The 16,317-nt window shown below is 42.1% G+C and overlaps 1 protein-coding gene across 3 annotated transcripts in view; it reads right to left on the reverse strand.

The window, feature by feature from the left end:
• Nucleotides 1-16,317, reverse strand: part of LOC144479268 (copine-8) — a 652,766-nt gene that overhangs the window by 576,841 nt on the left and 59,608 nt on the right. For all 3 annotated transcript variants that reach the window (XM_078197938.1, XM_078197940.1, XM_078197939.1), the window contains exon 2: nt 6,779-6,819. In XM_078197938.1, the coding sequence (XP_078054064.1) occupies nt 6,779-6,819 (41 nt within the window). The remainder of the gene's footprint in view (nt 1-6,778; nt 6,820-16,317) is intronic.

Consider the following 16,317-nt stretch of genomic DNA (forward strand, 5'->3'; position numbering starts at 1 on the left):
AATAAATTTGACATCTTGGCTGCCACGCACAAATACAACTTTGTACTCAAACAGGTGACAAATGAAAGATCCCAGGATAGGGTTTTTGAGTCTCTCTCTCTCTCTACTAGAGTGGAAAGAAATACTTCTCAATTGGCATAAATGCCAAGTCAAAACGACATGCAAGCACCCAGTGTTGTGCCAATTTGGTCTTATAAACAGGTAGATGCATCTGTTCAAAAAAGCTCAATTCTGTTACTGAACTCAGTTTCTCTGTCTCATATTCTCACTATTGTAAGTAAAAGCTCAGATGACAAAAAGACATTGGGTCGATTGATTTAATTTCTTTACTGTTTGAAAGGTTCATCTTCTCTTGAGCATTAAACTGGCACTGCAGGTCAAATGCAACAAAATGGAATGGAAAAATGGGGCACCTTTAACATTGATATGCTTCAGTGCCAAGTTGAAAAATCACTGCCTTAATTGTCTTTGATTCTACTTTCTTATCCAGTAGATCATTCCGAATGTTTAAGGTGATTTCTATTCCAAGCTTATGGAAATTTCCATTTTACCGATTTATCTTTTTCTACTGCGTGACTGACCTAAATGTTATATTCTGGGTTCACCTGTCAATGCCATCTGATATTTTATATACCTCAATAAAATCCCTGTTTAATCATCTGTCTGGACTGTATAGGTTCAGCTTCCTTAATGCTCCCTCAAAGCTCATCCAATTTGCAAATGTCATTCACTCTGCACATCTTCCAATACCGGCAAATCATTTTTGAAGTCTGGTGACTTGATTGATTACTGCATTGTGAAGTTTAACATAACTTCTACAGACAAACTTGGAACAGTATCAGGTTGGCTCAGCTCTCATCGGAGTCAGAAGGTTGTGGTTCAACCTCATTTGAAGACTTGAGCACATAATCTAGGCTGACACATCAGTGCTCTGTTGAAATAATGCTGATGTGGAGATGCCGGCGTTGGAGTGGGGTAAGCACAGTAAGAAGTCTCACAACACCAGGTTAAAGTCCAACAGGTTTATTTGGTAGCAAATAACATAAGCTTTCGGAGCACTGCTCCTTCGTCAGATGGAGTGGATATCTGCTCTCAAACAGTGCACAGACACAGAAATCAAGTTACAGAATACTAATTAGAATGCGAATCTCTGCAGACAGACAGGTCTTAAAGGTACAGACAATGTGGGTGGAGGTGTATTTGTGCGTGGCACCCACATTGTCTGTACCTTTAAGACCTGTCTGTCTGCAGAGATTCGCATTCTAATTAGTATTCTGTAACTTGATTTCTGTGTCTGTGCACTGTTTGAGAGCAGATATCCACTCCATCTGACGAAGGAGCAGTGCTCCGAAAGCTTATGGTATTTGCTACCAAATAAACCTGTTGGACTTTAACCTGGTGTTGTGAGACTTCTTACTGAAATAATGCTGCACTAAGATAATTTCTTATAGAGGTTGCTTATTCATGGCACTATTCAATGAAGAACAGTGGGGGGTTGCCCAGGTGTCTTGACCAGCATTTCACCCCCATTAACATCATAACAGATTGTCAAATTTACCTCAGATGCTACCTGTGGGACTTTGCTATAAAATTAAAAGTCTGTGGCCGACATAACAACGACTACACACAAGTAATTCATTGGTCGCAAATCATTTTTGATTGTCCAGAGGATATGAATGGCACTATTTTCACTGCATTTTATTTCTTATTCACCCTAATTCTCCTTTTGTATTTTATATTGCATCGCCACATTGACTCATATTCAAAGTGACACTTGCACTACTACCCTTAGCATGCTTCAAATTCTCCATGTGCTAATGTTATTCATTATTATTTAGTTTCTATTGATCATTCTTTCTTCCAATACTTTGCATTTGTGATATTGCTATGCAATATTATTCATAAAGAGCGAGGAACTAACTGTTTTGAGAATATTTATCCAGGTGTCCAATAACAATACATCAGTCCATCAGAGATGGGGAGAGATGGGGAGAGCTGGAAGCTCCAGCATTTTGAGTCTGAACATAGTGATTATTTTAAACTTCTGGGAAATGGTAGACATAATATTAAATGTGATTTGTTATTTGTCTGCCCAATTGCAAAGAAATATTTCTGAAAATCTGTAGCTGCAGCCCCCCACTCCTATTGGATGGCCAGGTTCAGCAACATATGCACAATTAGTGGAGCGGCACGGTGGCAGAGTGGCTAGCATTGCTGCCTCACAGCGCCCGGGACCCTGGTTCGATTCCCGGCTTGGGTCACTATCTGTGTGGAGTTTACACATTCTCCCCGTGTCTGTGTGGGTTCCTTCAGGTGCTGCGGTTTCCTCCCATATCCTGAAAAACGTGCATTGGTTAGGTGCACTGACCCAAACAGGTGCCAGACTGCGGCGACTAGGGGAATTTCACAGTAACTTCATTGCAGTGTTAATGCAAGCCCGACTTGTGACTAATAAATAAACTTTAACTTTACAATTAACACACTTGCTATTTCTGCCTCCAGGTTACTTCTACAACATTTTAAGTGACCAACAAAACAAACTATCCCTCCTCAAACTAGGTGACAGCCTAGTGGTATGGTCTCTTGACTATTAATTCAGAAACTCAGCTAATGTTCTGGGGACCTGGGTTCCAATCCCGTCACGGCAGATGGTGGAAGTTGAATTCAATAAAAAACATCTGAAATCAAGAGTCTACTGATGACCATGAAACCATTGTCAGAAAAACCCATCTGGTTCACTAACGTTCTTCAGGGAAAGAAATCTGCCATCCTTACCTGGTCTGACCTACATGTGACTCCAGAGCCACAGCAATGTGGTTGACTCTTAACTGCCCTCAGGCAACTAGGGATGGGTAAATGCTGGCCATCCAGCGATGCCCTTGTCCCACGAACAAATTTTTTTTTAAATTCTCCATTACTGCCGAGCTAGCTGGGTCTGCATTCCCTTTGTTCACTTCTTAACTACTGAATCATAGTCAGATGCCTAATCACCCTGCAATGGTTTCTCTTCCCACTCCCAGAGTTATCTCTGGTGTCCCCCAAGGCTCTACCCTTGCCCCACCCTTACACATTAATATGCTTATCCTTCATCTCAAATCATAAATTCAATTTTCTCTTTAGGTTGATGACACCAACTATCACCACCTTTCTCGACTTCTCCACTGTCGCTGGATTGCCAGACGGCAAGGCTGACATTCAATATTGAATGGGCAGAACTTTCTTCTACATGAATTTTGAGGTGCCAAAGCCATTGTTTTTGGTCCCTGCCACTAACTCCTTCCATCACTTGCCAATTGTCTGAGGTTGAATAAGACTATTTGTGGCTTTGGTATCATACTTGACCCAGAGAGGAGTTTTCATCTACTTACCCACAAGAGTGACTATTCCACTATTAGAATACACCCTGCCTCAGCTGTTGAAAACCTCCACACCTTTATTATCTCCAGACTGGATTCTTCCAGGCACTCCCAATTGCCCTCCTGTGTTCCATCTTCCATTAACAGAAGGCTACCTGAAGCTCTATTGCCTGTGTCCCAACTTGCAGCAAATGCTGTTCACCCATCATTCTGCACTCACTGACCTATACCAGTTCTGGGTTAAGCAACATGTCAAATTTTAAAGTTCTCACCTTGGTTTCCAAATCTCTTCCATGACATCAACCCTCCCCCATCTCCAGCCTTCCAATCCTCCAAAATAGCTGTACTCCTCTAATTCTAGCCTCAACCATCCCCCATTTAATGCCTCCATCTTTAGTTACCACACCTTTAGATGCCTCAGCTCCAAGCTCCGTAATCCCCACCCCATCCCCCCTCCTCTTCACCCAGCTTTCCACCTTCAAGGCACTCCTTAAAAACCTAACTCTTTGACCCAGCTTTTGATACAGAATGGAACCAGGGGATGTTTAAATGGGTTGACCAGGAGCTTGGTAGAAAGGATAGGTTTTCGAAAGTTTGAAAAGATATAGCAAGGCAGGGAGAGAATTTAGGGAGGGAGTTTATGAGAGAAGAGCCTCAGCACTTTAAAGTTCTACCACCAGGGTGCGTTCTTTCAAATGGTGACTTTTGTGTGAAAGTTCCTCATAAATCTGCAATGTAAAGCTAACGTCAGTAATGGTAACCATGAACCTATGGATTGCTGTAAAATCCCATCTGGCTCACTGAAGACCTTTAGGGAAAGAAATCTTCCAACCTTACCTGGTCTGACCTACATGTGATTGCGAACTCCTAGCAATGTGGTTGTTTTTTTAAACTCTCTTCTTGAAATAGTCTTGCAAACCACTCACTTGAAGAGCAATTGTCCTTTGGGGATGGGCAACAAATGCCTCCTTGCCCGTGATGTCTATGTCCCATGAAAGAATAAAATTAATTCATTTTTTGTGTTTTTCTTTCAGACTGGCTCCAATCCTATTACTGATACTCGAGAAGATGTTGGGCCCGATTCCCCCATCGCGACATGCACGTTTTTTGGCGCGTCAGGTTGGGAGATGCGCATGTCAGCCATTTTGCGGTATTCGTGCATGCGTTCCTGATGCATGTGCGTCTCCCATAGCCAGAGAGCATGTGCGGTCGAGACCACGCTGGAAACTGGCGGGAAGACCACGCAAGGTGATTTTAATCTATTTTTCATGCAACTTAAATGTCATTATCGGGCCCGGGACTGAAATCTCCAGGCCCAATGTTACCTCCCACCCCACCAGGAGTATTTCACTCCAGCGGGGCTGAGAGTAGCTCCCCATGTTCAGGAAACTAGCGGGAGATCCCGCTGGAGTGAAGGGGGGGGGGGGGGAGGGCCCAATCGGTGCCCCCCCAGGCATGGACACCCTGGCAGTGCCAGCCTGTGCCCCCAACACTGCCCAGGGGGCAAAGTGCCCATGCTCAGGGTGCACCTTGGCACTGCCCACCAGGCATCATGCAGTGTTAAGGGGTGGGGTCCACTGCCACTCTGCTTTGGGATTGATTGGAGCTGGAGGGAGGCCAGCGATCTTCACGGGGGGGGGAGTGGGGGGCACCTGCACAGAGTTCCGGAACTGTTCGATTCCGGCGTGAATAGGCCCACCCACTGAGCTTTTAATGACATTCACGATTGTGACCTCTGCATTGCACAGCGTGTGGGAGATTCAAGTCTGAACTCCCACTGAAAAAACAATCGTGACTTACACCATTTTTCCCTGCGAATTCAGCACTTCAAACTTTTTTGGGGGAAATCGGGCCCGATGAGTGAAAAGGGACATAAAAGCACCTAGGAAACTGTTAATATCGTGATCATTCTAAGCAGTTCAAAACCACTTCAGTGTTTTGCCCCAGTACATGTTATTCGGTTTGTTACTGCCAGTTGCATAGTACAGCATCAGGCCAATTTTTACATGTATAAAATGCTAACAACGAGTAATCAATTGCACTATTCACAATATTTTATTAGTTGCAGAAGCTGCTCTTGAAATCATTGAGTGTAAAACATTAGACAAGAATGTTGCATCAATTATAATCTTCCAGCTAATTTCTTGTTTCCTTTTTCCCCCCCCCCCTCAGGCTCCAGAAACTAATTGAAATGCTACTTCAACCAAGGAATGGATATGAGATCTGCAGCTTATTTGTTCGCTATATAGCTTTCACTTTCAATCAAGGAATTCAATTATCCGAAAAGGAAGAATCTGTAGGGTTACGGGAAAAAAGTGGGGGCAATGCCACGAGCATCATTTGGATCGCCAACGCCAACAGGATGGGCTGAGTGGCCTCCTTCTATGCCATAACAATTCTGAAAGTCACAAAACTGCTTTAGCACTTGCGGCTACAAGAATTTGCATCCACAATACTGGGAGGAGACTTCTAGATGAGGGAAATAATTTAATTATTTCTCCAAACACAGGAATGTGTTTTGCACAGAATTCAGAGGCACACTTGCTTTCATTGTTTTAGGCCAAGAAAAAAACAAAAACACCAATTTGAGTTCACTGCCTATTTCATGACTGGATTCATGACAATTAAATTCTTGACTGACAGAATAAGTCCTTGCTTGTTAAAGATTTGTCCTTTGTTGTGTGTGTGTGTTTCATTGTGAGATCAAATCTCTCCATTTTACCTTGCAATTTATGGCTTTACTTTTAAGAAAGTAAATTTTTTTTAAAAACATGTGTTATATTGATTTGCTTCTTTGACAGCACCTTCCAAACCCTCAACTTCTAACACCTAGAAGGTCAAAAGGCAGAAAATACATAGGACCACCACCACCTGCAATTTTCCCTCCAAGCCATGCACCATGCTAAATATATCACCATTCCTTTACTGTTGTCGGGTCAAAATCCTGGAGCGCCCTAACAGTACTGTGGTTGTACCTACACCACATGGACTGCAGCATATCTGGGAAGGAGACTCACCAGCACCTTCAACGGCAATTAGGGATGGACAACAAATGCTGGCCTGGTCAGTGACTATCCTGGGAATATTTTGTTTTTAAATGTTACATTTGGGAAAAGCTTCATTGAATTCCTATGGAACTTTCTACACAAACTGCTGTTCAGCCCATCGAGTTCCGATAGATATTATAAAGTTCTTCAGTTTCAAGTAGAGACTGAAGTTGATGTTCTTGATCATATTGTTCTCACCCCCAACCCTTTCCTGTTCCGATTTGGTGATGCGTTCAGCAATACACACATTTGAATGGGGGGAATCTGTCCAAAGTTATTTATTTATTTTTGGCTAAAGCAAATTACATGAGCATTGCCACTTTGATTCCAAAACAGAGTTAAATAATTATGATGCATAAAATGCTCAGTACTCACATGGGTCGGATTTTGAGAATGTATCTTTATCCAAAAGATTCCTGTGGAGGAAAAAAAACAAAGTCAAATTTTGCAAGTTCTATTACACCAACAAACTACACCAAAAACTCTCCGCCGGTACCAAAAGTTGCTTGCAATTTTAGAATATATTAATTACTATTCATCAATTTACTAGTTTTTTCTTCCAGTTTCATTCTTTTAGGTTCCCCCTTCCCAAATGTCATGGCACTTTCCTTAAAGCAAATGAAAGGTCAACTTCACTTAGCAATCTCTCTATAATTAAAGATGCAAAGAATGTGACCCAGGTTTGTTCTTCCATAGAATTTCCTTCCATCTTTGGAGGTTGCTAAATGATAGCCTGGTTTGTGAAAAAATTTCTTCTTCAATTATCAAAAGTTCTGAAGAAAACCCTCAAATAGTGGTTGACCTGTACTTTCACAACCATTAATAATTGGCATCTTGATAGATTGACAACACCCTGTTCTTTAATTTGCTCATACTTATGAACGACTTGCTTTCTGGAAAGTAAAACAAAATCGTTGTTTTTATGACTATGCGCCCCAACTTTCTAGAACTGTAAATATTAATTTACCACTGCATTTTTAAACTTAGGGTGTTATTAACCAATTAAACTGTTATATACTGTCAGTTCACAATAACACATTTTATAACTAAGCTATAGGTAGCTACATTTCTTTAATTTTGTCACACCGCCCAATTTACCACATATCAGAATGTAATTACAGTACAATTGCACCACAGGTGACATGACAGTGAAACCTATGAATTAAGCAACAGTGCTTTAAATATATCAATGCCCAAGAGGAAAAATGAACTGCTTTAAAAGCAATATTTGAGTGAATAAAAGTATACTTCACGCTCTACTGCACTTTGAACCTGTCGGGAAGTAACTCACCTCATTCAGTTTTATTGCAATATTTAAGACAGCTGAATACAGATTAAAATTAGGGCACTTTCAATGCAATTTAAAGTTCCATTTTAAATAATGCGAGCAGCAAAATGACCTTTTGTGCAAGAGAAAAGTGCATTAAGGCATTTTACTTTACCGCAAAGAATGCAAGATATAGAAATGAGAAAAAAATGAAACCTGCTGAATGGAAGCTACGGAATCAGACAAAGGAACCCATTCAGCTTTCTTCACTTGAAATCAAAATACAAACTGGTAAAATTACATGAACATGATTATGTTAATACCTTCTTTCAGCATGCTCTCCAGCATGAATGAAAATGTAAAATAGGCTACATCACGATTACCAAAGATGATTTTTCTGATGGGTACGAAATTGATACGTTACACTTTGTTACCATCAATATAGTATCAACTGATACCTTGAGGACAACGCCATAAGCACACACCTTGGATCCTAACTTTCTCCAGGAGTGGAAGCTTACCGAACGGATTCTCAAAATTAGTGTGCAACTGCCAAAGGGTCAACAGATCAATACTTCAAAATGTCAATGTTACAGCCAGCACCACAGTTATTTTAAATCCCTGTATTGGCTTGGGTCATTGATCGGTTTATGAATCTTACTAATACACTGACAGACATGGGGAAGTTAGCTGATGATTGGAGTGCTCAGTTCCATCCGTAATTCCTCAGATAATGAGGCAGTTCGTGTCCCCATGCAGCAAGACCTGGACAGCATTGAGGTTGGAGCTGAAAACTAACAATAACATAAGCGTTAATTGCCAGGCAGTGAGCATCCCCAACAAGAGATGGTCTAATCATTTCCTTTGGCATTCAATGACATTATCAGTCAATTCCTTCACCATCACCACTGACCAGAAGCTCAACTGGTCAAGGCACTTAATTACTGTAGCTCCAAGACCAGGCCAGAGGCTGGGAACTTTAACAATGAATGACTCACTTCCGTGCATCCCAAATGCTTTCCACTAACTATAAGACACATGTTAGGAATAGAACTAATCTTTACCTGTCTGGAAGAGCATGGCTTTGGCACTCCAGAAGCTCAACACTATTCTGTACCAGTAGGCCACTTGATCGGCATCCCATTGACCACCTTTCCACCCATCACCGGTGCCACTTGGCTTTAGTGTGTCCCAGATAATGTTCTGGGGACCTGGGTTTGAATCCCATCATGGCAGGTGGTGGAATTTGAATTCAATAAAAAATTTCTGGAATTAAAGATCTATGGATGGCCATGAAACCATTGTCGAAAGTCGGAAAAATCCATCTGGTTCACTAAAGTCCTTTAGGAAATGAAATCTGCCGTCCTCCCCTTGTCTGGCCTAAAAGTGACTCCAGAGCCACAGCAATGTGGTTGACCCTTAAAGGCTCTCGCAAATAGCTTAGCAAGCCATTCAGTTAGGTACAGATCTGGGAGATCTCCATGCCTCCTTTCAGGAGTTGTCTGTCTTCAATAGGGAATGGATTAAAATCTGGTCCCCTCATTGTGTACTTCACTCCCATCAGGAGTAGCAGGAATCGTCAAAGATCCACTGCTCAGGAATCCACACACCCATCAATACGGTTTCAGCTGGTTGATGAAAGAGGGGGTCAGGGCCAGTGGGGTGACCAGAGTTGACGATGTGCTGGACAGATATAGCCCAAGATTGCAGCCCCTTTTACATTATTTGAAGGGGCTGCTCCCCAATATTTTGTTGTACTTCAGCCCGTGGTCCTAATTTTTGGACACCCAATGGAGATGGGGGCAGGGAGAGGAGGAGGACTTCCTTGTAATCCTGCTCCTGGGTCTTGCCAAGATGGCTATTAACAGGTCGAGGCAGTGGGAAATCGTGGGGATGTCTGCCCCTGTGTAATAGCTACATTCACAGCTGGGTGGCCTCGGACAGAGCACATTGGGTCTGCCCGTGTTTCAAGCCTTCCCTAACCAGTGGGTGCTAGGATGTATCGTAGCCCCCTCCCATGGAATGGCATTTTGGTTGATTTGATGTTCTTTGAGTATACAGAAAAAAGTCTAAATGAGGAGTTCACTCCAGGCTTGCCTTCTAGATTAAGGTCATGTGTCCCTTTACATCATACTGTGGGTGGGCAGTACTACACCTAGTCCCACATTAATCTTTTGTATGCCAGGTCCTTGTAATCACTGCAAACAAATGGCCAAAATGCATAAATCGATGTGAATTAGTTCAGTATTCGTTGAGCCATTACAGAAGTTTTGTTTTTGCATGTGCATTCATGGAATGTGGGCATCATTGGCTAGACCAGTATTTGGTGCGGCACAGAGGCACAGTAGTCAGTGATGCTGCCTCACAGCACCAGGGACCTGCGTTCAATCCCTGTTAGTAACAGTCTCAAAATCTCCAACAGGTCAGTCAAGCATGATTTCCCATTCATAAATTCCTCCTTACTATGCCCACCAGACTATGACTATCCAAGCCCATTTATCGCATCTTTTAGAATAGAAGGTGGTGGCATGGTGGTATTGTCACTGGACTAGTAATCCCAGTGTAATGCTCTGAGGACCCAAGTTCAAATTCCACAACAGTAGATGAAGTTGTTTGAATTCAATAAAAATCTGAGATTAAAAAGTCTAATGATGACCATGTCGTAAAAACCCATCTGGTTCACTAATCTGCCTACGGATGACTCCAGATCCATAGAATTGATTTCTAAATGCACGCTAAACAAGGGCAATAAATGCTTGACTAGCCAGCTACACTCTCATTCCATGAATGAATAAAATTCTAGGATTTTCCTTATTATTGATTCATGGCTAACAGGCCTGTTTTCTCTCTCTCTCCTTCCTTTTTAAATAGTGGGGTGATATTTGTTAACTTCCAATCTGCAGGAACATTCCAGAACGTATTTAATTTTGGAAGATAATCACCAATACATCCACGACCTCCACAGCCACCTCTTTCAACATTCTGGGGTGTAGAATATCCATGCATCAAGAAGGGATCTAAAGTGATTTTCCCCTCTCTATTCTGGAACTACTTTTTAAACCTTCTTACCAATACAAATTTCCTTTAATTCTTTATTCTCCCCAGTCCCTCGAGTCTCTTAATTCTGGGAGATTTCCTTCATCTTCCCGAGTGAAAACAGAAAGTAATCATTTAGATTTCTACCATTTTTCATTACAATTTCTCCAGACTCTGTCTGTAACAGAACCACCATTTATCTGAGCCAAATACTTCCTTTTTGCATATGTACAGAAGCTTTTACAGTCCTATTTTTTTCTAGTTAACATTCATATTCTATTCTCCCTGTCGTTACCAGTTTTGTAGTTTTCCTTTGCGGTATTCCAAAATCCTCCCAATCCTCAGGTTTACGACTACTTCTAGTAACTTTATAGGCCTTTTCTTCTAATCTGATACAATCCTTAACTTCCTTTGTTAGCCATGGTTGACTGGCTTTTCCTTTTGAGTTTTTGTGCCTTGATGGAATTGAATTGCAGTTCAATTTTCAGCATGTGTGAATTAAGCTGGTCTCAGCCACAACAGCAGCAGGGATGATTAAATTAGCCTTGCAGCACCAGAAGAGGGGGAAAATAAATCACTTTAGATCCATCCTCTTGATGCATAGACAACAGAATAGGAGCAGAGCTGATTATAATGCTCCCTGTTGTTCAATGGCTTCTTGATGCTCACCAAGTTCACAGACAGCAATGGATATACTTGTACTAGTTACCCTTGATGCCCGAACCATGTGGAACTATGCTGCACCCAAGAGTTAGAAACTTCAGGAGAGGCGGCTAAGGAGAGATAGTCAGAGAGCTGCTCTACTTTGCATACATAGTCCATGGAGTTAAAGTCCATGGCTTCCCAGAGCAAGAAAGCCAGCGTGTGTTAAAATCAGTCTTTCATACTGTGGCCCAATATTATGAGCAACAGGTTTTAGACTGCTTACGTTCCATCCAACTAGCCTTTAATCAGCAAAAGCTTCACCTCCAGTATGTTGCAACATACCTATTCTCGAGAATGATTATTCCTGATATTCTTACATTTTCACCTGTTTAACAAATAGCTCCTTATTCTATTGTCAGTTTACCTCGGTAAGAAGATTTACCTCATCTATTTCATTTGGGTAAGAAATTATCTCAGTGTCACTTGCAGCAGTGCTATAGAGGCCTTGGGCCACTCGTCAACTACTTCTGGCTGCACAGACTCTAAAAAATTCACAAGGTGTGGGCATCGTTGGCTAGATCAGTATTTAATATCCCTAAACAGCCCACGAGAAGGTGGTGACAAGCTACCTTCTTGAATTGCTGCAGTCCATGTATTATAGGTAGACCCACAGTGCTGTTAGGAAGGGAGTTCCAGCACTTTGATTCAGCAACAGTGAAGGTAGCGATATATTTCCAAGTCAGGATGGTATGCGACTTAGAGGGGAACTTGCAGATGGTGATGTTTCCATGTATCTGCTGCCCTTTAAGATGGTAGATGTTGCACTTTGGAAGGTACTGTAGAAGGAGAATTGGCGAGTTGCTGCAAAGCATCTTGTAGATGGTACACACTGCAGCCATTATGTGTCAGTAGTTGGGGGGTGGAGGGGGTTGGGAAGAGAAGTGCTCAAAAGCACATTTATGAGATCTGAACTCTTTCAGGACTTCTCAATCATACGCAGTGTGGTAGATTTATTGGTTGGTGTTGGGAAGAGAGAAGTTATTCTGGGGAACGTCTCTTGTTGGTGCAGCAAGATATAGATTAAACTGTCTCCACGAAGGTTTCTCCACTTTTGCTTCTGGTCTGCTAGCTAGAACAGGCTCAAAGGCTACTGGCTGAAACCTTGCTCCTTAAGCTGCTCAATGGAGTTTGCCTCCCTGCTTCCACCAAAAGCGTGTGAATTATATTATTTCCCTTTCATTTTTTTCTGTGTATTGGCTGTCTGTCCCCCCTCCCCCTCAAGTTCTAAAACATTAACATATATATGCCTTCCCTGGATCGTGCAATCCTCCACCTAAAGTGCTCCCTATTAGCAGGACATTGTATTCTTCTAGTCTGTCTACAGCTGCTAATCTCGTTATTGGGATTCACATCTTATGAAATAATTTTTGAAATGCTGGTGGCTTTTAATCTGCTGGCACAGTTGTAACAGGAGCCATTCTAGTAGGTGGTGGACAAAAAGCGTGGATACACGTAGATTTTGATGCAACACTCGTGGGTAGTTTGAAGATCTTCAAGAAGGACCAATTAAAGCACCAAGAGGAAAAAAAGATGTGTGTGCCAGCTGACAGCCCAACCTGGATTGGTACTCTTTACATGTCATAATCTTATGTCTTTGCTGTGTGTTCTATTCCATCTTAACTCCAAAATCTAAAAGCACTCACCACATTGGTTAACTTCCACATTTTAGCAACTGTTGATAAGAAATTGTGCTCAAGTTAAAATATGAACAAATTGGAGTTTTTGGAAACTATCATGCCATCGAAGACTTTTTTTGCCCATGCTGCAAAATAGTAGCCAGGAGGCAAGAACAATTAATACACGAAACAGTTATTAGGGTGTACTGTATTGATAATCTTGGACCATTAAGGAATAATTGGAGGAAAATGTCATTCTTGAATCAGAGTTAGATTTTGACACAATATGCTTAGATATCTCAAAAAAAAGACAATGCATTTCTTTTTAAATGTAGGATCCTTCCAAAATCATTTGCTGTTCACAAACATTAAACTTTTGCCAAACTGCCAACAAAGGTGAGGACAGGCTACAATTCATTGTTTTTATACAAGGAGACATCAACAAAAAACATCTTCTTCAAAGGAGAAGTCCAAATACGGCGCAGCTTTGATCATTTGTACACTCATACACTGAATTATCTGCCAAAACACAGATGGACTCAAGACACCAAGAATGTTAGGACTGCCAGAATTTAACTTTTAAAAAATGCTTTAAATAAGGTGAGATTTTTTAGATTTTTAAGGGCTAATGTTGAAAGAAGAAATAAAAAAGGTCCATCAAGTGCAGTTCACTGTTGGTGTCATAAACATCACAAAATCTACCTGCATATTGACACCATTAACACAGACTCATAATTTAAGTATGTTTGACGGCATAGGGGTTGTGAAATCAATCTAGGACAACAACCCAATTTAGTTGTTAACCTGAAATTTTACGACATCAACTTTGTGCTACTGTCAAGCCTAACTGCATCCCAAATGGCCTGGGAGTTATTAACCTGTCAATTCATAAAGATTTTTGTTATTGCAATGGAGAGGGATAGGGCCGTATGGCAGGGCAAGGTTTACAATTGGGGGAGAGGTAATTATGATGCGATTAGGCAAGAATTAGGGGGCATAAGTTGGGAACAGAAACTGTCAGGGAAAGGAACGAATGAAAAGTGGAACTTTTTCAAGGAACAAATAATTGGGTGTCCTTGCTAGGTATGTCCCTGTCAGGCAGGGAGGAAATGGCCGAGTGAGCGAACCATGGTTCACGAAAGAGGTGGAATGTCTTGTGAAAAGGAAGAGGGAAGCTTATGTAAGGATGAGGAAACAAGGTTCAGATGGCTCGATTGAGGGTTACAAGTTAGCAAGGAATGAGCTGAAAAAGGGGCTTAGGAGAGCTAGGAGGGGACATGAGAAGTCCTTGGCGGGTCGGATCAAGGAAAACCCCAAGGCTTTTTACTCTGTGAGGAATAAAAGAATGACCAGGGTGAGGTTAGGGCCGGTCAAGGACAGTAGTGGGAACTTGTGTATGGAGTCAGTGGAGATAGGCGAGGTAATGAATGAATACTTTTCTTCCGTGTTCACCAAGGAGAGGTGCCATGTTTTTGAGGAAGAGAAGGTGTTACAGGCAAATAGGCTGGAGGAAATAGATGTTCGGAGGGAGGATGTCCTGGTAGTTTTGAATAAACTGAAGGTCGATAAGTCCCCTGGGCCTGATTAAATATATCCTGGATTTTTTGGGAGGCAAGGGATGAGATTGCAGAGCCTTTGGCTTTGATCTTTGGGTCCTCGCTGTCCATGGGGATGGTGCCAGAGGACTGGAGAGTGGCGAATGTTGTTCCTCTGTTTAAGGGAGGGAATAGAAATGACCCTGGTAATTATAGACCGGTTAGTCTTACTTCGGTGGTTGGTAAATTGATGGAAAAGGTCCTTAGGGATGGGATTTACGACCATTTAGAAAGATGCGGATTAATCCGGGATAGTCAGCACGGATTCGTGAAGGGCAAGTCGTGCCTCACAAATTTGATTGAATTTTTTGAGGAGGTAACTAAGTGTGTTGATGAAGGTAGGGCAGTTGATGTCATATACATGGATTTTAGTAAGGCGTTTGATAAGGTCCCCCATGGTCGGCTTATGATGAAAGTGAGGAGGTGTGGGATAGAGGGAAAGTTGGCCGATTGGATAGGTAACTGGCTGTCTGATCGAAGACAGAGGGTGGTGGTCGATGGAAAATTTTTGGATTGGAGGCAGGTTGTTAGCGGAGTGCCACAGGGATCAGTGCTTGGTCCTCTGCTCTTTGTGATTTTTATTAATGACTTAGAGGAGGGGGCTGAAGGGTGGATCAGTAAATTTGCTGATGGCACCAAGATTGGTGGAGTAGTGGATGAGGTGGAGGGCTGTTGTAGGCTGCAAAGAGACATAGATAGGATGCAAAGCTGGGCTGAAAAATGGCAAATGGAGTTTAACCCTGATTAATGTGAGGTGATTCATTTTGGTAGGACTAATTTAAATGTGGATTACAGGGTCAAAGGTAGGGTTCTGATGACTGTGGAGGAACAGAGAGATCTTGGGGTTCATATCCACAGATCTCTAAAGGTTGCCACTCAAGTGGATAGAGCTATGAAGAAGGCCTATAGTGTGTTAGCTTTTATTAACAGGGGGTTGGAGTTTAAGAGCCGTGGGGTTATGCTGCAACTGTACAGGACCTTGGTGAGACCACATTTGGAATATTGTGTGCAGTTCTGGTCACCTCACTATAAGAAGGATGTGGAAGCGCTGGAAAGAGTGCAGAGGAGATTTACCAGGATGCTGCCTGGTTTGGAGGGTAGGTCTTATGAGGAAAGGTTGAGTGAGCTAGGGCTGTTCTCTCTGGAGCAGAGGAGGCTGAGGGGAGACTTGATAGAGGTTTATAAAATGATGAAGGTGATAGATAGAGTGAACGTTCAAAGACTATTTCCTCGGGTGGATGGAGCTATTACAAGGAGGCATAACTATAGGGTTCATGGTGGGAGATATAGGAAGGATATCAGAGGTAGGTTCTTTACGCAGAGAGTGGTTGGGGTGTGGAATGGACTGTCTGCAGTGATAGTGGAGTCAGACACTTTAGGAACATTTAAGTGGTTATTGGATAGGCACATGGAGCACACCAGGATGATAGGGAGTGGGATAGCTTGATCTTGGTTTCAGATAAAGCTCGGCACAACATCGTGGGCCGAAGGGCCTGTTCTGTGCTGTACTGTTCCATGTTCTATGTACAAACCATATAACCACCTCGCCCCAATTGCAAGAGGGTTGTCCAAAATTTAAATCATTTTTAAACAGATAACTCTCCACCTCTCTTCCTATTCTAAAACCAGAGCACAAAAGCAACAAGGTAATTAAATTCCATTTGAATACTGTGCCCAGACTCTTACCACCACTAC

Source organism: Mustelus asterias, chromosome 25 (genome assembly GCF_964213995.1).
Source record: "Mustelus asterias chromosome 25, sMusAst1.hap1.1, whole genome shotgun sequence".
Lineage (NCBI taxonomy): Eukaryota > Metazoa > Chordata > Chondrichthyes > Carcharhiniformes > Triakidae > Mustelus > Mustelus asterias.